At 43.6% G+C, this 27,376-nt stretch overlaps 1 protein-coding gene across 1 annotated transcript in view; it reads left to right on the top strand.

Moving 5' to 3' along the window:
• Window positions 1–27,116, top strand: part of LOC144790816 (guanylate cyclase soluble subunit beta-2-like) — a 449,936-nt gene extending 422,820 nt beyond the window's left edge. The window contains exons 14-16 of the mRNA XM_078665492.1: window positions 24,668–24,882; window positions 24,968–25,090; window positions 26,968–27,116. Of these exons, the coding sequence (XP_078521618.1) occupies window positions 24,668–24,882; window positions 24,968–25,090; window positions 26,968–27,116 (487 nt within the window). The remainder of the gene's footprint in view (window positions 1–24,667; window positions 24,883–24,967; window positions 25,091–26,967) is intronic.
• Window positions 27,117–27,376: the final 260 nt, after the last annotated feature.

Raw genomic sequence — 27,376 nt, 5'->3', positions numbered from 1 at the left:
GCGCACCTTCAGGTTCAGACAATGAGAGTAGAGGTCTCAAAAAAGATAAAACCAGAATTCCACACATGGCTGGCAACCTACGAGGTGCCTCTAAAAGCAAACGGGTTTCCCTAGGAAATTGGGGGAAGTAACTTGCAGCAGTTCATACCTAAAGTGGGGAGAGACACCCTCCCCTGCCATCAGTGAAAAGCATGGTGAGTTACCTGGTCATGAAAACCATCTTGATTAAGACGTTTCGGAGTGGACCCTAACGACTGCTCTGGAGGGTAAACAGCGTTTACAACGCAACTTTTACAACGCAGTACCGTTACCGCGCAACTTTTACAACGAAAGTCGTTACAACGACTTGCACTGGGGGCGCTATAGGATAGGAAATAGATAATTTACCATCCAAAACCTTCCCTACTATCCACGGGGACTGGAGTTGGAATAGTAAATGAAACTATTCACTATCCAGCACCCCCCAACGCAAGTCGTTGTAACGACTTGCGTTGTAAAAGTTGCGTGTTAAAGGCATGCGTTGTAAAAGCATGCGTGGTAATGACATACATCCCTCTGGAGGGGAAGGATCTCTTACTTTATGCTGGAAATACCTGGGGATATAATCCTGAGTCGGATGACCCGGCTTTCTCCCCCTCATGGGTGGGGGAGATATGTGTTAGTGTAGGCAGTAACACATGAAGCTGGGCGGTGAATGGGTCCCATGTTCCTTCTTCAAAGAAGATGGGAGTCGAGGGTGGGCTCAAGCCCAGGAAACCTCATGTTCCTTCTCAAAGTGAGAAAGAAGTTGGGCGGGCTACAGCCCAAAAACCTCATACCCAGTCCCTGAGCCTGTTGCAGTGCCAAAGGGGTTGCCCAGTGGTGATGTTGGCCTGTGCTGGCAAGAGCAAATCCAATGATGGGGACCCCCCAATGCAGGAGGATAGGAAGGGGTGACCAAAATTGGTGACCCCCAGTCCAGGAACTGGGAGGTATCAATCCCAAATGAAGGGTACCGGTTCCCAAGAAAGGTGGCAGAAACAAAAATATAACTTACTGCTGATCCCGTCCAGTCCTTGAGTAAAGACTCAGAACTGGAGGACCAGGTACTGGATGCCATCCCTTACATGGTCCAGGAGAAAGTACGAGGAAGGTGCCCAGCGTGTGGGCCCACTGGCTCCCCCCTTCCAGAGTCACTGAGGACCAAAGTCCTTGGATGGCTGGGTGCTGGGTTAGGGATGCTGGTCATTGTTGGCACCCTTGCCCTGGTGCTGTTCCAGCGAACTATGGTGTCCACAGGGTCGGGATTGTAGTAACGCTCCTGGGATGGAGAGGGTCCCCCTTAAGGGTGTGCCGCAGAGAGAGGCAAAAGGGAATCTACCGGGATCATGGGCCCTAGAGCTGGAGGGTACCTCTGCAGTCGTTGCCCATTGTCCAGCCTCTATCGTCTTGAGTTTGGCAGTTAACCAAGGAAATTATTCAACTGCCCTGACTTTCTGCTGGGAGGTGGCCGTGTTAGATATGGCCTCCTGTAGGGGAAATTACCCTGAAACTTTCACTTTTTCCTCCTAGTCTTTTCTGACTCTCTCTGCATAACCTTAGGAAACTCGGCACCTTCCCCCTGTACAGCAAAGGGAAGGTGTGCATGCCCGCCTCACCCGTATTGGGCTAGGGAAGGCGTAGTTGATGGGGTTACGGTGCAGTACCTCCAAATGCTCTGTATACAGGTACACCACATACCCAGAGTGGGTACAGCACTGGCTTGTAGTGTGACATAGCATAGAGTGTGCTACCCACTGGATAGCCCTCAACTCTATATCGGGTCTGCCATGAGAGGTCTGGGGGGTGACATTGTGCCCCTACCTAAGCCTCAGCCAACCCCTAGTAGGTCATCCCATACCATGAGGGCACCCCCCCTATGGAAGGCCTTACAGGACCCAGGGGGGTGGTAGGCTAAAGGCCGGGTGGGCACATATGGAAATGCCCTGCCCAGATAGTGAGGAACCCCCCAATGAAGCTTCCCCTGCCTTAGAGTTCAGCTCTACCCATGGATACTCCTGGGGTGTTGCTGATTCTCTGGAGTGGCCTCAGGGCCCTGCGCACGTCCTCACTGTCAAGGTCTTGTGGAAGAGCACGCGTCTTCCTACACAAATTAGGAAGAGGAGCTGACATGGTTCTGAAACGTGGGCTGGTCTGCCAATGCAGACCAGGTGTGTGCACTGGCCCTGATGCTGTTTCTGATATGTCTCACGCCTTCAGTGGGAGACTTAAGGATGTGCTATGGGACCTACAGCATTTTGGATAGGTGCCCGGTCTGCTATTGTGGGCTGATGAGCGTGTACCTGTATCCCCAGTGTTTTAACCTCTGGGGCAGGGCTGCTGGTGTGTAGTGTAGTTCCTATATTCCCAATAGGCTCTGCGCATTGGAATAACATAAACGATAGTTTAGACATAGGACTGAGGTCGACTAGGTCTCTACTGAATATGTTAGACTTAATTATGAATGCCAGCTAGCTCAGAGGTCACTAGAAACTTTCTCGAGTAAACTGGAAGGCGTTAACTTTCCTGAATAGACAAGAAGGGATTCGTTTCTGACAACCGCATAAACATGACAACTTTGCTCCTTCCAGAATAAGGAGTATATCTCCAGAGTCGTGTGAAAACAATAGACAGCTATTTCACTCAGTCAATCGTGCATGCTTAGATTCACCAGGAGTGCAGAGAAATAGAGAGACGGGCGTTTTTCAATAAAAGTTGTTATTTATTGAGCGGTCCTCTTTCTCATGCAAGAGAAGTGAATTGCCACAATGGCAATACTTATCATGAAGTAAAGTGCGTACAGTAAAAAGAGTATTATGAAATAATACTGTAAAAGCATTTATATGGTTTCTGAGCCATAAGATACTTAAAACGGATAAAATATATACATACATAAAATCATTGACTAAACGTACTCAACTGGTGCTTCTAAGATACGCCTACCCCGGTGTACCTAACCTAAGCCTAGTACATGGAAAGGAGTAAGTGAGCTGCAGTTTAAGTTAAGTTAGTTTTTGCCAAGAATCTGAATCAAGAATTCTCTAAGGATCTAATCAGCTCCGTACCTTGGTTATAGAATGAAGGAGGTCTTGTATCTCTTTCTCAGGACTCGATCTCCCAGCAACCCGCAAGGGTGACTGGAAACACTGGAGCTGGATTTCTCGGCAGGAGAAAAGACAGCGTCTCTCTCAGTGCGTCAATGGGAGGGTCGGCGTCCTTCGGCACTCGCTACAGCTGGGCTTCGGGTAAGTAGATAGCCGATCTGCTCCAAACCACCGTGTGTTAGCTTAGGGCACATGCTGGTATATATATACCTGGAAGGTGCCGAGTTTGACGTAAGGTTGGACATAAGACGTCACTAAGAACTTACAGTTCTTTCTGGACTCCAGGAGTTCTTGTACAAATCAAAACAAAAGCAGGGGGAATTCCCGGGCTGCTGGAGGCTTGGTTTGTTTAAAGAAAGCGTTGTACTTTCTAGGAGTCTATGGGAGTAGCCTTGCTGTATTTGGACTGCATTGGCTATGACTAAATATGGATATGATTCTTATGCCTTTATAAGGATATGATTTGTTATAACCACATAAGGGCATGAATCGGGAATATTTAAATAGGGTCCTAGATACGTTCACAACACCCACTCCACGTATAATGTCCATCATTACTAAATACTAAGCAATACTAAACATATAACGATGCATGTGTTTTCCAACCCACCCCAAAATACATAAATTGCATTTGAAATGGTATATGGTATATACACGAAAATGAGTATTTATACTGTACGTTTTTCAAGCAGTGGTATAATTAAAAAATGCATATATGGTACGTTTGGCTGAATGATTTGCGAAAATTACATTTATGAAATGGCTCTTAATACAGAAAAGAAGGTCGAGACCATTTCATCACATATTTATACAATACTGTACATGTGCTAGAGGCTAAGTCAAAATATTGTCTCTAGAGTCTCTAAAAACAGAAGTTCTGTTCTCTAAGAATAGTTCTACTTTAAGCAGAGTACCATGTGCCAGAAAAAAAGGTAAATATTTTGGGAATGGAAAAAAATAATTTCGCTTTCAGGGGAAAAAATAGTTCCAATTGTTTTCAGTAGTGTTGTTTATCAAAAACTGAAGGCCGAATTCAGAGTTCAGGGAACGCTGTGTGCTCGTTGTTTCAAAAGTTATTCTCGTTGTTAGGAGAGAACATCAAATCAGACAGGCTGGCAAAGAATTCGTCTACAACAGTAGGTGAAAGTTGGACCAGGTCCGAAAAAGTAGAAATAGTGCAAATGTGCAAAGCATTGCTATCATCGATGTCTGGATCAGCAATGTTCACGGAAGGTTGTACCTGTGTGCCGCTTTCATCTCGTACTTCACCGCCACCTAATCGTAATGGTGAAGTCTCAACGAATGCCGTCATCAGAATAGGTAGCCGCTGGGGACAACACGTTGCATGAGCCGTTACCGAACCAAGCAAAGTATCGATATCCATTGGTAATGCTGATGGTAGTGTAAGACAGACGTCCAACACGCATTCTTCTCCGCATAGCAGACATCGAAGCACAGGTAAGATGCAATCTTGCCAGATTGGTCTGAATGAAAGAAACCAGGTAGTACTCAGATCTCTTAGCCGGGCAAAGCTGAGGACTTTAGTTATCTGTTCTTGGTATCGTATAGCCACGATCGTTTCTTCCATTGTATCCTGAGATTTGTCTGTGGCTTGACTTGCCATATCGGAGCAGAAGGAACAAAAATAAAATTCCTGCTACGAGTCCCAAAAGAAGAGGCAGTCCACCGAATACAGAATGCACAAAATTCAGGAAGATGCCAAGAACTGTCTCAAAGGGTGCTAACAGTCCCGAAAAAATTGTCTTAAATACATGTGCGATGCCACAGGTATCTGACATGTTTAAGATTTAGCTTAACATTTCTACGAAATGCACGGGGCAATTTGTCGATAATAGGGTATGTATCTCTGCTGCTGTCCTTGCAACTTGCAGATCATACGTCTCTTTGGACGAGGTTAAAGGCACAGTTGTCTGTAAAAGAATAGACTTCATTCTGCTTAAAGTATCAATTCGAATAGAAGAGATATTCAGAGAAGGCCATATTTCTGCCTCCTTGTCTGGTTTGCTGTTTGGATACAATACTTGCATACAGCAAATGACTCTGCAAGTAACGCTCACGAGATAGGCTTTTCCGGGCACCATGCCACAACAGCTGTGGTCACTTATTATAAAATAGCTGCCGTTGGAAAGCTGTCTGAAAAAAGGCTCTATCTGTGTTGCAGGAGTGCCGTGCAGGTGACATGAAAGGTTGTTTGATGAACCTTCGCCGGCTCCATGCAAGTTAATACCTTGACACAGAAGTGTACCGCTTAGTGATTTTTTACAGTTGTTACCGCTAAGAAATACTTCTTTTTTCCCTTTCCTATAACATTTATGTGTATAAGGTGAATTCCAGGTTGACTTAATGTATCCTTTACCCAACCTTTCATACAGGCCTGCTGGTATATACTTTTGGCAATACTGAAACTGAAAAGTTGTTATCGGAATTGTAATTGTGCCATGTATTATCCATTCAATGACATGTCTCTCTGACATTGTCAATGGTAATCTCTCAAGTTTTTCAATGCTCAGAATCGTATAGTCTGCTCCTTTTTGTGCCAAACTGATTTGTTTATCAGTAAGGTTAAAGATAGAAAATAATGACGTTGTGTTGATTAGACGCCATGGCACGTAGCCTGAACGCAGATTTTGTAACGTCCTGCCTAACTGTACAATAGAACGCAATTGGGACTGGCCATGTTGTAACATTAGCAAGTCCGGCTCTATTATATCAATAGCAGATGATACAATGCTGTCCAGTGAATAAATTCAGGAGGACAGAGTCGTTAACCCATTGTCCACTACAGACAGTGATTTTTCCAAATTAATACGATCAATTTCTCGTATTTTTTCATCAGTTTCAATTTGCATTACTTTCCAAGCTTCGTTGTAAGCAGCGTATATACCGGCGTATATGAAACGTTTTTGACGCTGTTTGCGAGGTCCCAGTATGAAATCTCGCAAGTCAGCACCTTCTTTAAGTAAAGTCAAGTGTTGCTTAATTTCAGCCAGTGTGGATTTCTGTAGCCATTCGAGACATAGTTTTCCTACACTGTATGTTGTAACTATCCCTGGATGTTGTCTCTGGGAATATCTTGGGTCTGGCCTGGTCTGTTTGAACCCCTGTGTTTTGTTCAGGAATCTATCTTGACAGTTATTTATGTCTGTGGGCCAGATCAACCATTTTTTCCAATCAGGATTTGTTCTGTTTTGGTGTAAAATATGGGATACGTCTATCTCCACATCTGTAGTGCTTTTACTATCAGGTATGGGCTTTGGGATAGACGGTTTGTTTAAGTCTTTTATCTTGGCTAGGCCGAGACAGGTTGTTTGTTGAATGGTATCATTCAGAAATATTATCTGTTCTGGGATCATGCAGGCTCTGAATAATGATTCTAGACCTTGTACCTGCCAGTCTTTTGTACCCCAGATGGTTTTTGTTTCAATGTTGTTTTTCCAAAATTCAAAACCAAATGTAGACATTTTTTCATAAAAATTTTCAGAATAAATCAATTTAGTATTTGTCAGCATGTTTTTCATTCCTGTCTTATTTAACATTTTGAAATAAAACGTTTCTGGATCAGTTTTGTTAAACCCTGAGAAGTATGGGAATTTCTCATAAAATGTTTTCGAGCTGCCTTTTGGCGGTGTTGGACAATGTTTCCATTGATTATAAGTAAAAACATTTCTAGGATTAGCAGATTTATGCAAATAGTGATGACCATAATGATTAAAGCAATACATTTCTTCATAATTTGATGAACCCTGCAAATAATCATGTTCTGTGAATTTTGCTGACATTTCTAAATCTGACATCATATTATTAATATTTTCAAAGTCTTAATCATCAGAGAAAGTACTTGGTTTTACAAAGTCACTTAATGAATCCTTGAACTGGTGTGGATATTTCAAGAGCTCAATCGGGCCATAGATTTTGTAATCCGTTTTGTCCCATGCTACACCACCAGGTATTGGAATGGCTGTGATGTTCACTGATGACAGTTCTCTTTTTTCGGTGTGAGAAGATCTGTGTGGCTTTAGGACCAAGTTGATGTTCTGACTTGCTGTGTCCATTGTACTATATTTTCCATCAATAAATCTACCCAAACATAAAACCAAGATGAGCCAAAGTAGGAGGAAAAGTACACCTAACACAATCCATAATTCAATCCATGGTGAAATCAGATATGTTTCTTTGAGTTGATGAAAAGAGTTCAGTCATTTTTTCTTTGAACGTTTTTGTTGCTGGTGTTTCTTCATGTTCACTGGGATCATCAGAAAAGTCATCGAAATTGATGAAGTAGCCAGATGCAGTTCTGTCAATTGTTGGAATTGCTTCCGGATTTTCTTTAGTCTTTGAATCTTCTTTTGTCATATTAGTATAGTCTGAAGCTACATCATTGTAGATAGGTGTTTCTTGACGAACTGTTGCAATTTGGGTTTCAAGAGGCACAAGTTCCATGGCTTTGTTGCATAGTCCTTTTTTATTTACTGCAGGTTTATCAAAAGTGATTAGTCTCTCAGTTTAAATCTCTTGGATTATAGCAAGGTTTGGTCTTCTGCTACTTCTTGGGAGTCCACTTGGCCTACTACTTATTATTGGCCACATGATTGTGGTTTTACCAGGTCGATTGATACAACTCTGTTCTCCTTTTTACCAGCAAGGGGCGGTAGTACTACTGATCTTGTTCCGCTGACAGCTAAGACAGGTACTGCTTTTCTGTAAGAAGGCCCAAATTCCTTCTTCACCACGATCTTTTCTCTGACTAGATCCCCAATCTTTGGAATCCAGACAGGTCTTGCTGGGACAGGTGGTTTTTCTTCAGTGGCTGTTGGCTTTAGCTTTGTGTTACTTAGACTTCTTCTTGTTTCATTTAAGTCCTGTAAAACAGCCAAACAATCTTTCGATCTTTGATATCAAAGGTTTTTTGTTTCACCACTGAAGTCTGACAATCTAGATCCTGGATGATCATTCTAGTACCGAACAAATGTTCGTATGGAGTGATACCTCTTAGAGAATTTCTTGGCAGATTGTTAAGACTACGTTGGACACTTATTAGATGTTTGACCCACCCATCACCCGAACCTAATACCCTCGCCGTTATAGATTGCTTTATGTCACGTTTTTTTCTCTCCACTACCGCATTTCCCTCGGGATGGAATGGACTAGAGTACCGCAATGCAATGCCCATGCTGGCCATGGCCTCCTTGTAAGCTCGAGAGCTAAACGCAGGACCCTGGTCAGAATGTAGCATGCCAATTGCGTATGTGCCGATAAAGACTCACAAATCTTTTATAACAGTTCTGGCATCAGCCGAGCGCTGGGGCCACATCTAAATGAATCTCATCTTAATAATTATGGGATCGCATTTCTCCGTCTGGATTTCTGCGTATAGATAGCCTAATGCTTTCTAATAAAGGTGTCCTGCAATTGTCTGGTCCGGTTCACAACTGCGATTTCTATTGCAGTTCTGACAATCCATTGCAAAGTTATAAATTTGCACGCTCATCCCCAGCCACCAGTATTGTGATTGTAATTCTATTAAAAGTCCGCATTTGTAAAGCGCACAATCACCCGTAAGGGTCTCTAGGCGCTGGGGGCCGTCGGGAAGATTAAGCGAGCTATTGCCCAGAGTCACATGGTGCTGGGCTAACCTGCCGCCGGAGCCGGGGATCGAACCGTGGTCCCCAGATTCCAGCGTCAGTCTCCCTGGCCGCGGCGCCACAGAGATTTCAAGATCTCTTGGTGCCTCAGACCCATTCTCATGTGTGCTTCTTGTATCAAGTAAGCTCTCCGGTTCGTGTTTGGAATTACTCTATCCCCCACTCCAGGGATTTGAGCAAAAGGAACGGAGTTCGCATCAATTATGTATTTATTTCCGAGTGGATAATTTAGAGGTAACGCCGCATAGTTGCCTGTCATTGAGGCTTTTACTGCTAGTAGCGTTTCATTTGTGTTTTAGTACGCATTTTTGTAGCTACGGAAGCCGGTTGAACAGCTGCCGCCGTGGCTCTGTTAGCCAATGAATTCCTCGCAACGTGAACGCCATCACGTTGATGACTCAGTGTATGTATCATGTGAGTCTTTTGTAGTTCTTTCTGTAAAAGAACTACTTGTTCCCAAAGTTTTTTATGCTTTTTTGTGGCACCAGTCTCATCTTTGTAACCGTTTTTGATCCATGTCTGCATGTCATTATTGTAAGACTGGACGCAATAATGCGAATCGCAACCTATTAGTGTGGGGAACTCGCGATCGGCATTTTCAAGCGCCATCTTTAAAGATCTTATTTCAGCTCGCTGAGCTGTACAGTTTCTGAGTGATTCAGTTTTGGTGATTATCGGTCTGAATTTACCTAAGCGCCAGCGGCCTTTAACAATCGCACACGCTGCATTGTAAGATTTTTTATCCACAACGTAGTGTTGTGCAAATCTGTCCGTGTAGATTACACAGGTGTACTGTTCTAGAGGCAGAATTTCGATTGGCAGAGGATATTCATGTTCGTATTCCAGATTTTCTATTTTTTTCATTTTTCGGATCAAATGCGTGTTTCACGTCTTCTGCAGCAAGAGAATTTTTCCATTGTATCCATTTTGGATCTAATGCCACAGCGTTCGGAATGTGTGGTCTTGGTACTGCCACAAGGGCTGATATTGCTGTAAAAACAGATATGCTCTTCCCTTGGGCTAGGGCTCTTTCTTTTGCTACAGCAGTTTGAACCGTAGTTAGAATTTTTTCAGTAGAACTGAATTTCATTTCAGCTTGTGTGTACAAGTGTGATTTATAAGCTATTGGTACCGTTTCTCCCTCATTAGAGGGCAGGTATGTGAATCCGCATCTTCCTGGGATGACTCGAATTACAAGATTGCGTTCGTTTGCGCGTGTTTGCAGTTTTGTTTTTGTTAACATGTTTGTTTGTAATGATCTTAATATTTCTGTGTGTTTCTGAGTCCAATTAATTGGTTTGATATCAGGTTTTATTAATTCGTATAGAGGTTTAACCCTCTCTGCATAATTTAGAATATATGTTCTTCCGAAATTCAGGAAACCTAGTATTGATTGTAAGTTCTTCAGCGTTTTTGGTGCTTGGAGTACTGCACACTTCTCTAAGAAGTTGTCTGCTAGGCTTTTGCCTTCACTTGATAATTCATATCCTTAAAATAGGACTGTTAGGTGGGCAATTCGTGACTTTTTAAAGTTGAATTTATACCCTTCAGATGCGAACCCAAGTATGATGGTGTTCACTCTTTTCAAGTGTGTCTCCAGGTCGTCGTCTGTAAGATAGATGTCATCGACATAAGATAATGCCTCATCATCGTACATTTGTAGTAACTCTGTTACCCTGGCTGAGAATAATCCTGGGCTATTCTTGAATCCCTGTGGGAGACAACAAAAATTTTTTTGGGCCCCCATACGGGAGAAAGCGGTCAAATACCTGCTTTCTGGTGCTATATTTTGACATAAGAAACCATTTGAGATATCTATTGTCGTTTTATATTTTTTGCGCACGATGTTATTCATTAGTGCTGCACTGTGTGAGTTTTGTACTGCAAATGTTTTGCAGCAGGAGTTTAGGTGTCTGTAGTCCAAAACTAGACGATATGAATCGTCTGGCTTGGAGACAGGAAACAAAGGATTGTTCATTTGTGAGGTGCATGTTTCAATCACCCCCTGATATTCAAGTTGATCTAAGATCTCCCTGACTTGTTTTTTAGCTTCTTGCTTAACAGGATACTGCCTCTGTGCAGTAGGTTGATTTTTTAACTGGATTTTATTGTGAGGAGAATCCTCATCCCATCCTACATGATTTTTATATAATGCAGGGGCTTGGGCCACTGCCCATTTTCTAGCAAATGTGTATTTTTTATGAATTGGAATGTGATTTGAGAAGGCAGGCATAATCATTTCTTCGCCATGTGGGCACTCCCTGACAAACTCTGGTGGCCAGTCTTTTTCTGCTAGCAGGATATCATAGCCTTTAGATAAGTTATCCCAAAAGAGACCTCTTATTATACGCAATGATATTTCATATAATTTATTTATTTATTTATACAATTTCTTAAGCGCACTTTTTTTTTTTTTTGCAGAGTTTTATATAGCGCGAACTAGAACCGAACCGAATCAGTTATCAGAGCGCTTTACATAGCACCAGTTACGTTACATGAGGACACACTTTCATTTTGGGCACGGGGAGATTAAGTGATTTGCCCAGAATCACAGGGGGTTTTTGGCGTCGTTACCGAGACTCGAACCGAGTTCCCCAGGTCCGAGGTCGAGCGCCTTAGCCGTTAGGCCAACCCCTCTACCACCTAACAGCCATCTTGGCGCTGGTAACTCTGAGACCATATCAGCATAGGAGGGGATCGAAGCGCAGGCCTAGTTCATAGGGAATAGCCAGGTTTTAAGGTTCTTTCTGAACGCAAGCAACTCCCTATGTTGCCGCAGTACAAGAGGTAGAGTGTTCCGCAGCCTGGCTGCGGCCACCCCGAATGTTCTGCCCCCTGCCCTGACTTTGTTGAAGCGTGGTACTTTTACTAACATTCCTTTCGAAGAGCGAAGCTCTCTGCCCGGAACGTACCACTCAAACATTTCCTGAAAGGAGGTTGGACCTTTTCCGTGCAGGGCTTTAAATACTAGGCATAGAGATTTAAATTTAATTCTCTGTGCCACTGGCAACCAATGCAGCTCCGTAAGTGCTCCAGAGGCAGAGGTCCGCCTTGACCAGCCTAGTACCAACTTAGCCGCGGCAGATTGAACCCGCTGAAGCCTATGTAGCAGGAATTTGGGGGACCCAAGGAGTAGAGCATTACAATAATCTACCCGACTAAGTATGGTACTACGTGCAATTAGGGCACGGGCTTGAGGTGGTAAGAGGGGCGCATAATCCCCAAGCAACAGCTCACCACTTTCCCCACATGCACCTCCAAAGAGAGGTCACAATCAAATGTGACCCTAGGTTGCGAACTGTTTTTACCGGCAAGCCGGGGTTGGGGAACTCTGGTGGCCACAGATTCGTGGGCGGCCCTTCCCTGTTCTTATGCGTTTTAAAATGCATCAGTTCAGTCTTAGCAATGTTAAATTGTAAAGAATTCCCCTTCAGCCATTGTGTCATATCTCCTAAACATCTGTGAAACCCTTCTGCTGAGATGGACTGCTCTCCCTCCAGGGAGAGAATGAGTTGGGTGTCATCAGCGTAATTGATGACTTTGATGTTATAACGCTTGATGATCTTCAGCAGGGGTCTCAAATAGACATTAAAGAGAATGGGGCTGATGGCCGAGCCCTGAGGAACCCCATGAGGGACAGGAGTAAAGGCAGATTGGTAAGGAGGAAGGGATACTGCTTGCTGTCTCCCTGAGAGAAAGGAGTGAAACTATCTCAGGGCCACCCCCGTGACTCCCACCTCACTCTGCCTCCTCAACAAGATGTTATGGTTGACCATGTCGAAGGCGGCAGACAGGTCAAGCAGAATCAGCACTGCTGCCTGACCCCTGTCTGCCCGCCTCCGAAGCTCATCCATAACGGTCACCAAAGCTGTCTCCGTTCCATGGGCTGGTCTGAAGCCGAATTGCTCCTCCTCCAGATGTTTAGCCCGTTCCAAGTGTGCGGACAGTGTGCCACTCACTACCCGTTCAACTACCTTGGCTGGGAAGGGGAGGAGGGATATAGGTCTAAAGTTTTTCAGACATTCAGGATCCAGGGAAGCTTTTTTTAGCAGAGGTGTTACAAGTGCCTGCTTCCACTGACTGGGAACCGCCCCTTCTACAAGAGACTGGTTACAGATCTTACACAGCAGTGGGAAAAGCTCCACCCCAAATTCCTTCCAGTTTTTACAAGGTAGTGGGTCTAGGGGGGAGCCTGACACAATACTCTCCGCTAACCTGCAAAAGTCCTCGATCTGGAGAGGGGGAAACTCCGAAAGAGCCTCCCTATTTGACAGACTCCTTTGAGCTGTCATCCTCCGACGGCCCACTCCTGTCCTCAATAGGGGCCGGCTGTTCAATTATTGCCTTCAGAGGCTCTGATGTCTTCCCCAACTCCTCAATAATAGAGGCAACTTTGTTACAGAAAAAACTGGCAAGATTATCACAGAGCCTCTGAGATGGCAGGATATCATTGGCACAGCACTCCGGGTTTGTCAAAGTATTAAGAATTTTAAAAATACAGCAGGAGCTGTTTGAGGCTCTAAGAATCGCAGAGGCGAAAAAGTCAGCCTTCGTTCTTTTTATGATCTTCCTGTAGTTCAATATTTTTGCTCTCCAGGCCTTTTTGTCCTCGATTAAATATTTCTGCCTCCAGGTTCTCTCAGCCCCATTACAATCAAGCTTCAGTGTTTTTAATTCTTCCCCAAACCAGGGGGCAGATGGCCTTCCTTTACTCTGAAAGGATTTTTGAGGCACCAATGTGTCGAGGATCTGAGTGATCTTTTTACAGAAGGTGAGGTAGTTTTCATCAACCTGGGCCTCCGGCGAAAAGCAATCTTCCACCGGAAACACCACATCAAAGTTTTTCCTCCATGTCAGGGCTCTCCAATCCCTCCCCAAGAAGTTTATCCTCCGCTTACCTTCCTTCTTATCCCAGTTGGCCATATTCAAATAGAATTTGACCAAAAAATGGTCAGTCCAATCCATTGGAGAACCTCCCCCATGTAGAGCTGATCATCTGAAGCGAAGATAAGGTCCAACATATGACCCCCCATGTGAGTAGGCACTGAGACTTGCTGACCCAGTCCCAGCCCCTCACAAGATTGGAGTAAATTGGCCAGGCCCGTTTCAAGGGATCCGTTCGGCCAGAGATTAAAGTCGCCCAAAATTAAGATTCTCCGATGTGTTGCCGCCATGTTGGTAAACAGATCCAAAAGCAATTGCTGCTGCAGCAAACTGAAGAACCCCGGTGGTCGGTAAAAAATAATACCTGTCAGGGATTGGCCCGTCTCACTCTTAATTGAGAACGCCAGGAGTTCAACCCCTGCAACCAGATCAATATTAATGGTCTTTAGACTCAGAGAGTCTCTGTAAATTAACCCCACCCCTCCCCCCTTTCCCTCCAGCCTAGGCACATGAAGTAGTTTAAACCCTGGCGGGCAAGCCACTCCGAAGTCGACCCTACAGTCCGGCTAATTTATGGGGTATGCTAACTCTGGTGTCTGCAGTTTCCACCTGAATGTATTCATTCGTGTCCACTGTCTCCAGAAGATTCATCAGGATCTTGCGAGCTATGGTCACTTCTGCTGTGCTGTCTAGCATTGTCTGGGCCCACTGTCCATTTTTCAGTTGTGTCCTCAGAATCCTCGGCATGTTTTATTTTAATACTAGCTACCTTCTTTTTTGGAAATTGTAATTTTTTACTTTGATGAGCAGGTTCTTTGTCTTTGGACTTGACGTGCTCTTCTTTGTGTTCTGACCATCCTCTTCTTTCCGATTTCTGTGAGGAAGTCTGAAAAGATTGAGTGGGACGTGTATCAATATCTGTCAGGTTTTCTCAAATTGTCCCTATTTCTAAGGTTGTATCTTTTTTCAGAGGGCTCCCTTTGGGGAGACTTGCCTCCTCGTTCTGGAGTTCTATCTCTCCGTTGAGGAGACCTTCCTCTGGACTGAAACTGTTTTTCTCTGGGAGTGGTTTGTTTATTACCCTCCCACCGCTTTTTTGGAGTATTGAGATTATTCTTGATAAAGGTTTTTTCAGGATTTTCAGTTAGTTGTGGTTTTAGTGGTTTCCCACCCAAACTATCTCTACCTAATTCTTCATAGGATTTTCAATTATTCTGGCAAGTTCAAAAGGTTGTTCTGATATATCTGTTTATTTCAATCTTTGGCGGATCACCACAGATGCTGCTTCTCCTTTTATGTTGGCTAATAATATAGCCGAGACCTGCTTAAAGTCTTTCAGTAATTTCATACCTAGAGTTAAAGCAGGTTCTGGACCGTATTCATTTTGAATCTGTCTTAGTACGTCTGGTATAACCGCCATGGACGGAACACCATGTGTTTTTGTGTATATTGAAGCAAAGACTGTGCCCCAAGTGTCACAGTCCTCCACATGTGGTACGATCCCCATTGGAAGACAGATAGTCAGAATTATGTGTTTCTCGTTAGGAGTATTATCAGGAAATACTGCCTCTATTTGAGTGATTTTTTGAGCTAACCAGAATGGAATTTGTTCCCGTTTTGCGGGTATTTTGCCAATGACTGATTGTATAATCTGTGGTGTGATTTTATTTGTATTCCCCTGGTGAGGGGTGTGTTGTGGAATTCTTATTTCTGGTTGGACTGTTGAAGTCCGCATGACATATTGGATCAATTGTCTATGTATTTGAATTAGTTGTTTTAGCTGAACTAAAAGTTCCCGGTCTTACATCTTTTCAATGTCGGGATGTGGTGTGTAGCTGGCTAGAACCGGCCATGTGGCTCCTGGTCTACCTAGTGGACCGAGCCTGGTAATGTGATTTTGATGTTTTAGGGCGCCATTAAACGAGAGCAGGTGCTCTTGCTATGTTAGTGGAATTTCAACGTCCTCGAAAGGGGCGTATTCCGTTGGAGATTACTCTATTTTGTAATAGTGGAAATCGTGTGTTATTGGATTTGCTTCAGGAAAATGTATCCATGAGTAGAATACCTCTGTCTGCCGATATTCATGGGCCTCTACCACAAATATGACTGTACAACCTCTTGATGATAGTCCATTTTCTATAAGTTTAATAGTAATTGTTTTGCTTACATTTACCGGAATGATTATAGCATTCGGGTCTTCATTTTGGAGACTTGTGTCATCCGCTAAAAGTTGAGCTGCTATTCTAGCTCTCTCTCTTTCGTCGTCACTTTCCGCCATGTTTCTTGACAGAAAGTTCTTTTATTTTGCAGAGCAAGTTTCAAGGAAACAAAGATTAGGTGCACAATATTTTGGAACACTGTATCCTTCAACGTTGACTAAACCAAAAACTAATACATAGGATTCTCATCCTACTAAGTTCTGGCGGATATTAATGGTTTACCCACTCCAGACGTCTATTGGAGTTTTTACGGGAAAAAAGGGGTCTGTGTGAAAAGCACAACTGAGTTACTCTAGTATCTAGCGTTAGATTATCGCCTTACCAAACATTGGGCGCCCTGTAGTGTAGTTCCTATATTCCCAATAGGCTCTGCGCATTGGAATAACATAAACATTAGTTTAGACGTAGGACTGAGGTCGACTAGGTCTCTACTGAATATGTTAGACTTAATTATGAATGCCAGCTAGCTCAGAGGTCACTAGAAACTTTCTTGAGTAAACTGGAAGGCGTTAACTCTCCTGAATAGACAGGAAGGGATTAGTTTCTGACAACCGCATAAAACATGACAACTTTGTTCCCTCCAGAATAAGGAGTATATCTCCAGAGTCGTGTGAAAACAATAGACAGCTATTTCACTCAGTCAATCGTGCATGCTTAGATTCACCAGGAGTGCAGAGAAATAGAGAGACGGGCGTTTTTCAATAAAAGTTGTTATTTATTGAGCGGTCCTCTTTCTCATGCAAGAGAAGTGAATTGCCACAATGACAATACTTATCATGAAGTAAAGTGCGTACAGTAAAAAGAGTATTATGAAATAATACTGTAAAAGCATTTATATGGTTTCTGAGCCATAAGATACTTAAAACGGATAAAATATATACATACATAAAATCATTGACTAAACGTACTCAACTGGTGCTTCTAAGATACGCCTACCCCGGTGTACCTAACCTAAGCCTAGTACATGGAAAGGAGTAAGTGAGCTGCAGTTTAAGTTAAGTTAGTTTTTGCCAAGAATCTGAATCAAGAATTCTCTAAGGATCTAATCAGCTCTGTACCTTGGTTATAGAATGAAGGAGGTCTTGTATCTCTTTCTCAGGACTCGATCTCCCAGCAACCCTCAAGGGTGACTGGAAACACTGGAGCTGGATTTCCCGGCAGGAGAAAAGACAGCGTCTCTCTCAGTGCGTCAATGGGAGGGTCAGCTTCCTTCAGCACTCGCTACAGCTGTGTTTCGGGTAAGTAGATAGACGATCTGCTCCAAACCACCGTGTGTTTGCTTAGGGCAGATGCTGGTATATTTATACCTGGAAGGTGCCAAGTTTTACGTAAGGTTGGACATAAGACGTCACTAAGAACTTACAGTTCTTTCTGGACTCCGGGAGTTCTTGTACAAATCAAAACAAAAGCAGGGCGAATTCATCGGGCTGCTGGAGGCTTGGTTTGTTTAAAGAACGCGTTGTACTTTCTAGGAGTCTATGGGAGTAGCCTTGCCGTATTTGGACTACATTGGCTATGACTAAATATGGATATGATTCTTATGCCTTTATAAGGATATGATTTGTTATAACCACATAAGGGCATGAATCGGGAATATTTAAATAGGGTCCTAGATACGTTCACAACAGGTGCAGGACTATATCTGTGCGCTGGCATTCATAGTGTCCTGGGCCAAGGTCCAGGTCTGCCATTGCTGGCCAGGAGTGTGCAATCTCACCTGTAAGGGGGGCCACCCATTGTTTTGGAAGAAAGAGGCCCCTACTTAAACGGATGAACCCTAGTAGGGATAAAACACTTCTGTGAAAGCTGACCTGTACACCGGGTTATGTGTATATTTCATTAAATAACATCACACATTGTTACTTCATAGATTAACTAACAATAATTCATAAAATTCAAGACATATATATATATACACAACTAATCTATATGGTTTCGTATTTACAATGATACATATTCAAGTACATATATCAGCAAATGATTATCATCGCCAAAATACAAAACCGAATGATTCGGTTTTGTATTTTGGCGATGATAGTCATTTGCTTTATGAATTATTGTTAAAAAAAAGTATACAAACTGTAAAAAGAAAAAAACTATACTAATTTTGTGAGAAAATAGAATTAAAAAAAAGTTTTATAATACTCACACACTATGGTGTTAGTCAATCTATGAAGTAACAATGTGTGATGTTATTTAATGAAATATACACATAACCCGGTGTACAGGTCAGCTTTCACAGAAGGGGGGCCACCCATGTCTGGCTAGTCCGAGCAGGGTGGATTGCGCGCACTCACACCGATGGTGCTAGGGCCTAGGTAAGCCATGTCCCCGGCCTGTACTTGCCACGTGAGAGTGCGTGCGCCCTTCCTACGTGGGTTGGGAACTGGCGCTGATTCCGGAGTTCTGAAACATGGGCCGATCAGTCATTGCAGAGTAGTGAGTGTGCATTAGTATCTATCAATAGAAGACTCATGGGCTGTGTGCCATTGTATGCCCCTGTGAATATGCACCCGCACCTATTGTGCCTGTGATTGCATGTGCCACCTGCCAATGCAAGCTTGTGCGTGTGCATAGACACACGTATTAGTTAACCCCTTGTCCAGTCTGCTGTGCAGTTTCGGGTAGGCGCACTTGTACCACTGGTGCTGGGAACTATGTGTCCCTCCTGCCATCGCCGGTCGGTGTGTGCAATAGCTCACATTCACCAAGGTAGTGAGGAATACCTATGTGTCTTTTCACTACCTATGAGGCCTGCTTTTCCCAGATGTTAACATGGGGAAGTGGTTGACATTACTTCAAACTGCAATACTGAATTGCAGTGGAGCAGCTTCATGATATTTGGTATCAATGGACTCGCAATGCTAAACCCTTTCCATTGGTTAAGGAGGTTTTGGCACAACTCGCTTAGAAATGCCATTTATAGAATATGAACATTTCTGTGCTCGGAGAGTCTCAGGGACTGTGGTGTCTGGCTCCAGTTGATACCAGGGGTCGGGGGAAACACATATGTGCATTCCCCAATCGACAGCCATAAACTATGGGCATCCCACAGGAACAGCAGACCTCTTCCATTTGAGGTCCAAATGGGATAAATTGAAAAAGAGACTGTGACACTTAGCCACTAAGTGCTGAATCATGGCCCCACTAAAAATTAAGATCTGAATTCCATGGCTTCATGGCAGACAGGCCTACAATTTAGGAGAGACGTCTGTGGTTCAAAGGAAAAGCCCCTAAACCACCCCAAACTTCAAAGACACACAACAGTATAACTACGGGCCATATTTCAGAAAAGGGTGAGATACAATTGTGGCAGTGTGGGCCCAGAGAACCCAGACTGTGTGGTAGATATTGTCAGGGGACTTTGTTGTGCACATGGAGAATAACTGTTCAAATAGAGGCTGCCCTGCGCTGAGGACCTGCTGAAGTGTGATGCCGTCAAAGATCTTCTGCTAGGGATGTACACCATCTACCTGTGACATCTGGAGAGCGGTGCTCTCTTAAGTGCCCATCTTGGGTACTGAATCTCAACTGGTAGCATAGTGCGAGCAAGGAACTAACCCTTGTGTCTGAAGCCCAGATTGTCTAGTGCGGAGCCCCAGAAATTCTGCCCACATCTTGGATGGGCGGTTCCTATACTGCGGGGACCCAAAAACCCATACGTGTCTAGATGGTGGTGAGCAGATTCACTGCTTGTGGGACCCCGCATGGCCCATTTCGTTGATCTTGCCGCATCTCTCTTGTGCGACAAGCCGACTGCATGCTCATTGTGTGCAGAACCAGCCCAGATGCAGTGTCTGTGCGAACTGAGAAAACGTTGAGATGTTGATGGACACTGGATCAAGAATTATGATCTTAGGCCAGCAGAATAGTTCCTGGTGCCTATGGCGGACACAAAATTAAGTTGGAAGGAGTATTCAAAGCGGATTTCTCGTTCAAAGAAAAGAAAACTTTCACAAGGATCTTCGTAGTAGATTATAATGTGAATATCCTCGTTTGGTTAAAACAACAAAAACTGAAGCTGATGATCAACCCATGCCAACCCATACCTCAAGGTGCCTTCCCCTCATGATCTCTCACTACTCGGCTCTACTCTCAATGCTATCCACAACTGGATGTTAGTGCACCAACTCATTCTCAATCCCTTTAAAATGGAATTCCTCCTCTTATCTAACTCTCTCTCCCCGCCTCCTGTTCAATCCTGGTTGGATCAATTGAATCTACTCAACAGTAAACCCATCATTGTGGACTGCGCTAAATCCTTAGGTGTCATACTGGACAAAAGACTCAACCTAATCTCACACATCAATTCCATGGCCAAGAGCGCACGTTATCAGCTGCGCCTTCTTTGGGGGATTCATCGGTTCTTCCCGGAGAATGACCTATAAACCTTGGTTCAATCGCTAGTTCTCTCTAGTTTGGACTATTGTAATTCTCTTCTGACTGGCCTTCCCAAATCTCACCTCTCTCCCCTCAAATCCGTCCTCCATTCAGCAGCTCACTTCATTTCAGGGTCCAAACGAAGTGACCACATCACCCCTATCCTGTCTTCTCTCCAATGGCTTCCCATCGAGGCTAGAGCTATCTACAAAATGGCGTGCATAACCTACAAAGCTTTGCACTCCTCCTCCCCTCGCTATCTGGCGAATAAACTGAAATTGTCTGGAGGCTCAAGTCCATCTCGGAATGCGGAAAAGTTCCTTCTTGAGCCCCCCTCCTTCAAAAGGGAAAAATTTATGGCACAGTCGTTCTCAGGTAATGCGGTGAGCATCTGGAACTCACTTCCTCCTTCGCTCCGTGCCATCACCTCCATCCAGATCTTCAAAGCGGACCTCAAATCTCTTTTATTCCAAAGACACTTTCTGAGCTAATTCCCCCCTTCTCAGACCTCGCTGGAAGTTCTTTAGTCATTGTAGATGTGTCACATATATTTATATTTTTATTTGTACTTCCTGTGCTTGCTGCGTTTGATTTTGTGTTCCGTTTGCCTGAGTTGTTTTTATTCTATGGCCTGCTATTTTTCGCCAGGAAGTTCTTTATTCATTGTAAAATTTGTCATTTATATTCATATTTTTGCTTGTACAGTCTGTGCTTGCTGTGCCTGAGATTGTGTGCCTTATGCTTACGTTGCTTTGATTCTATGGCATGCTATTTTTATTTGTTCCATTCCTGTAACAGTTTTCTCATGTAACGTAACTGGTTCTATTGTACAGTGCTCTGACACCTTCAGGTAAAGTCTGCGCTTTATAAGAATGCATTAAATAAATAAATAAAATACATTTTAAAAAACATACGTGTTCAGTATTCAAGAGGACAACTTGGAAGCTGTTCTCAAGGAATTCAAGGGGTGTTCAGCGAGCAATTGGGGTGCTTGAAGGATTTCAAACACAAGATCATTCCTAAGGGTAATGCTTACCCTGTGAAACAACGTGTGAGAAACATACCATTGTCTGCCTGCGCTGAAGTTAAAGCCATTCTGGAAGGTTGGTGCCAAGAAGGAATAATCAAGCCAATCAATGCATCTGATTGGCTTTCACCTGTGGTTATTGCGAAGACGAAGAGTGGAATGATCCGTTTATGTATGGACTTCTGTGAACTAAACCATCATGTGGTAGCAGATTGTCAACCTCTTCCCCTAATAAACGAGATGGTGATGACGTTTGGAGCAGGCAAACATCTTTACAACGCCAGACTTCAGTGCAGCGTACCACCAGATTCAGCTACATAAGGAGTCAAAAACTGTTACTGCATTTATCACCCCTGAAGGTGCATATCAATTTTGCAGATTACCTTTCGGGCTGTGTTCAGCATCTGCTGTATTCCAGCGAATAATGAACAAACTGTTCTGTGGCATGGAAGGTATGAGATCTTTTCAGGATGACATACTGATTTACAGCAAGACAGAAGAAGAACACTTAGCCATGCTAAGGAAAGTTCTGCAAAGGATTCAGGACTGTGGTCTTACCTTGCAAAAGGACAAATGCACGTTACTCCAAGGAACTATAGAGTACTTAGGACACCTCATTGATGAAAATGGAGTTCGACCAAAACCATCCTTGATATCTGCAATCTCCTTGTCACCTAACCTAAAAAATAGAGAATAACTTGCATCTTTTTTAGGCATGTGTGAATTTCACTCACAGTTCATACAACATTATGCAACCAAGGTTGAGCCACTACGGAAACTGATAAAAAAGGATGCAGACCTAATTTGGGACGACAACTGCGAGCAAAGCATAAAGATCATAAAAAAAGAACTTGAACAAGCACCATCACTGCAATCTATCAGCGAAAAGTTGCAAAGTATTCTGACCACAGATGGCAGCCAAATCGGGCTGGGGCTGTGCGCAGCCAAAAAACAGGAAAAGGTGAAAAAGTAATCGTGTTTGCCTCACGCAAGCTAAGAGGCCCAGAGACAAAATACTCTGTAATTGAGAGCAAACGATTGGCTTGTGTTTGTGAAGTTACAAAGTGTAAAGGTTTTCTGTGGGGCAAAGAATTCACCATCCACTCTGACCTCAAGCCATTAGTCAGCACACTAGAGGAAAAAAGTTCTAGTCAACCCTCTCCATGAATAGCAAAGTTAGCGTGTAAGTTGCAGGAGTATCAGATTAAGATGGAGTACATTCCTGGCAGAGTTAATGTGTTGGCTAATTACTTGTCATGTGCCCCTTGTAAGAGTGAATCAAATTGTGATGAGGATGAGGACTTGCTTGTTGCGTGCTTGCTTGACTATGAAGAATCAAATGGTACTATAACCAAAGCAGAATGGTTAGAGGTCATGAAGAGTGCCAATGTGTTTGCTGATTTTAAGAAGTACGTGATCAAAGGATGCCCTCGAGAAGGAGTCTCAGACAAAGTACTTAGACCGTACTGGAAAATACAAGAAGACATCAGTGTTGTCGAAGATATCATTCTCCGTGGTGAGACCTTGGTGGCACCTATGTCCCTGAGGAAAAGGTTGATAACATTAGCTCACTAAGGCCATGTGGGGATGACAGGTACCAAACAAAGGTTAAGGGAGAGATACTAGTGGCCCTCAGTGGATCGTGATGTTGATGTGTTTGTCACCAATTGTTCAGTTTGCACCAAGGCAGACAAGACCCACCATTGCCCTATGACATCTGTGGAACTACCCGAGGGACCTTGGATAAAAGTCGGCATTGACTTTGTTGGACCAATGTATGCTTTAAACTTAGAAATGCACTCTGCCATAGTTGTAATTGACTATTTCAGTAAATGGATGGAAGTCAAATTTGTGTCACGACCTACCACACGTGAAGTAGTGAACTTCTTGAAGGAGTTGTTTTGCAGAGAGGGTTTCCCGCATCAGGTAGTCACCGACAACGGGGTGCAATTTGTATCCTCTGAGTTGGTTCATTCATAAACAAAAATGGCATAGAGCATGTGAGATCCTCTTTTTACCACCCACAAGGCAATGGGCAGGTCGAGCTGGCCAATTGTCTACTAAAAGAGACCATCTAAATGGCTTTAAAATCTCACATCCCTATTGAGGCAGCTACCCGTACCAGGCTATAGTTGTTCCGCACAACTCCATACAATACCACTGGTAGGACCCCTTTTAAGTTAATCAGAGGCAGAGAAGCAATCACACAATAGCAGCCATATTGGTTCTTGGCTTGGAAAAAATGGGAGAACGAGAATTACAGCGAAAAAGAGATCAAAATGAGAAGTCTGGTGGACAAATGCCGGAAACACATGCGTATCAATTACAATGCCAGGAATGTGGTGAAGAAGATGTCTGTGAAGGCAGGCGATGAGGTGAGAGTGAAGTATCCTAAAAAACAAACAAACATGAGCAAGTACAGTGAGCCTACGAGTGTGGTTAAGACCAAGTGTACTGCTGTCCTACTCGACAATGGTCAGTGGTGGATGGATCAAATGTTGTTAGTAGCAGGACACCAGAACCAGTGAGCAGGCATCATGGGTTACAAAACGAAGCCTCAGCATCTTCAGTAAATGCTGACAAGAGTCAAATGTGTGGTGCAAACACTGCTCCATTCACTTCTGGGGATCACACCAACATATCTCCTTCTAGGCTTATAACCAGTCAAGATGGCACTGTTCTGCACAAGAGAACGGTTGTTCCTCTTGTCAGATTTAAAGACTATGTAATGTGCTGGTTGTTTTTCAACAGGGTTGAAGAACTCTTCCCCTGTCATTTTCATAGACCTTGAAGTTTAATAGCTTGTTTTAAAAATGGGAGAAAATGTAATGTCCTAACCTTACCTGTCCTCACCTACCTTGTCTTCTGTCCCTTCCCCGCCTCCGTCCCACCTCTTGTGTATGTGCGCGTGAGCCTGCCGCGCGGTTTGGAACATTGCTGAAGAGAGCAGGCGGGAGCCGTTGGCTAACGGCATTCGTGTGTAGGCTTGCAATAAAGCAGGTTGCCTCTACCCACGTCTACTCGCCTCATTACACTGGCTGGAGACATCCCTTCAGCCAACTAGACACTGCCAGTTCCAACACAAATTGAGCCATGTAATTGCGTTTTCAATTTCATAATGCTGAAAATTACTTTACAACTTCTTTTGTGATCTTGACCTAGAAATACTCAATGCATTTGATGCCTATGTGCCATCTCATTTGCATTGTTTTAGTAGGGTAGCACAGTGCAAAATATAGAATTTCTGTTCTACGTCTAAGAGCGCCTCACGTGTTTTTTTCTTTTTTGAAAGGTGAGAATAGAGTGCAAAATATTCAAAATTTGAAAAAATATGTTTTGTAGGCTTGATTTCTGTTTTAAATTTTCATTCAGGTGCCTGGAGAACAAGAGCTTCGAGGTGAATGAAAGGGGAGAGATTGAAGTGAAGGGTAAAGGAAAAATGTGCACATTTTTTCTGATCAGAAATGTCACTGCGACCGAAGATGAGATCATGGGAAGGCCACCGAGGGATTCTGATTCTGGGAGGGCATCTGTCCAGTCCCTTCAGGACTCCAGGACTGAAACTTTACCAAGCTTGTGCCATAAAAGTAGGTCGATCGAAGAAAACATGTATGCTCATTCCTTAAGGCATTGATTGTTGCAAGAAATTTTTATATTTTTATTTTTTCACAGCTGTTGAAGATGACACGAGCCAGGATCTTCCACCTACAATACCAATGCAATATGCTGATCGGCCTTTACGACCGCAGACCAGTGCTAAGGGGGTTAAGCATGCACGGATCATGCAGTTAACAGGCAAGCAAGATAAAGGGACTACAGTTCTTTTGAATGTTTATTTGGTTTCTGAACCAGACAAATAACAAAACAAATGTCACCAATTAATCTGTGTGTTCCAAGGTACAGAAAATGTAGATAGGAGAGGAGAGCAAGGGGAGTGATGCATAGGTCCTTGAAGGCCGTGTGGTACCAGGGGTCCCTGCTGTTCAAGAGTAACGCTACTCAGCTCAAGACCTTTTTATATCTATGAGGGGAGGGAAATTTATGAGCCCCTCATAATACAGCTGGTCAAATTCATTTTGTTTTACACTACTTTGGCCCCCTAATTATGTGGTGAAGTTTCCCACCTGGAGCATTGGGATATTGCTGTGAGTCATCACTGGTAACCTGGTGTCTCTGACTTGATAACTCTGGGGACACCACGCCACATTTCCACTGGTGCAAATCTGCATCCTGGTGTAGATTTACGCTTGGTGTCTCCAGACCAAGAATTACCTCCTGTTCTGAGCAGGGAGAAAATGTCAGTGGATTTGTCCCTGGAATTTGGTAAAAATAGCAGAAAAACACACCGTAGTTGCAGGTCCAACTGGTTATTCCCAAATCTATAAAAAAAACACAATTGCTTGTGGTGATTCCTGACCCGTTATCCATTCACCAAAACTCTTGATGAGGAGCTTTGTTGCGAGTAATGGTTTTAGACAAAAATGGGATAATGTGGCCATTGTTTCATTGGAAGATCAAAATGAGGAATTTGTATGGGTTGCAGCTGACCAGGTGCGACATGGCCTTAAGGGTAGATGGGCAGCACCCCCCACCTTTTTGCAAATATGAAGAGTCTCTGGGTCTGCCTAACAGACACACTTCATGTTCAGGTCAGGAAACCAGGTGTCATACATGCACTAAATGTGCAGGCACCAGGCTGCCTGAGCTGAACTCTGCCAGGCTGAGGATTTAACAGCTCTGTTGGCGCAACCTCCTCAGCCTGGCATAACGCTTGGAGGTCCACACCTTTATGACCAGGGCGTGCGTCGCTGATTGGCTTAGACCTGGGCACGTCAGTATTAAGCGTGGATGTTCCCAGGGAAGTGACATTGACTCACTGTCTCACTGACCCCATTCCACTCTGTGACGAGTGAGGGACTTCTGCCTCCTCTCATTGGCTGACCCATAACAAGGCCAGCCAATGAGAGGAGGCCACAGTCCCAATCTTCCAGGAACCACCGAGATATACCTCCTACCACCCAAGAAAACTGCTGCAACCTGGTAAGTTTTTCTTTATGTTTGGTACATGCGTGCATGTGAGTATGTATGAATGTATGTGTTTTAGTGCATGTGTGTAGTGAATGGTGTGTGCATGTATGTGCTTGTGAATGATGACTGTATGTGTGAATGTTTGTGATTATATGGGGGTGAGTGTGCATGTAGATGGGTGAGTATGAGTATGTATGTGTGTGCAAGTGTGACCCACTCACACATGCACAAATTACCTCCACTACTGCGATTGACCGGTGTGACATAATGAATATATATGTGGAGAAGAGCATAGTAGCAGGACGGAGGGCAAAGAAAGCGCTGGTGCTTCCATAAGGTGATGTAAGACAGTCAAACCCAAGATTACCAAGGATAAAGTCCAATTTAAAACTAAAATCAACAGGAATATTCAACTTAGCACTAGAGTAGATGTTCAAGATCACATATGCTGGCAGCTGTATCCGGTGAAGTCATTAGTAACTGATAAACTGCATTTTTTACCATGGTAAACACGTCTGTTAATAGAATGCCAACCACAGATATTGTATTCAACTTTTAAATAGTTATTTATCTTACATCTGTGATGCTCACATGTTGTAGATAGAGCCATTACTATGCTATTGATAAATACATTGTGTTTCCAGGCAAAATACGTGATTCAGAAAGCTATGGAAGTCTACACAGTGGCAGACAGTCGAGAGAGGGCCTTTATCCCCCAGAAGAAAAGACCAGGCCAGCGAGCAGAGGACCAACGGGGAGGAACGTCAAATCGACTTTTTGCACAGTGCTTTGATCTTACAAACAGTAACTCAACATTCCCACGGTGACTGCTTTCTTAAGACACCAGCAACATTGAATGTGTACAGATGGACGTGTTTTCTTTTTGAGGTTGTTGTAAACGTTTACAAAATGTAATACTGAATGTAATACTGCTTGAGCTCTCAGTCAAACAGTCATTCTCGAACATTCTGATCACAGCATCTAGTTGATGTGCCAAGTACAATTCCTGCACTTATGGTTCACACAAAACAATTGAATGTGAAAAATGCTAAA

The sequence above is a fragment of the Lissotriton helveticus genome, chromosome 11, assembly GCF_964261635.1.
Source record: "Lissotriton helveticus chromosome 11, aLisHel1.1, whole genome shotgun sequence".
Taxonomy (NCBI): domain Eukaryota; kingdom Metazoa; phylum Chordata; class Amphibia; order Caudata; family Salamandridae; genus Lissotriton; species Lissotriton helveticus.
This window is presented reverse-complemented; position numbering and strand designations above follow the sequence as displayed.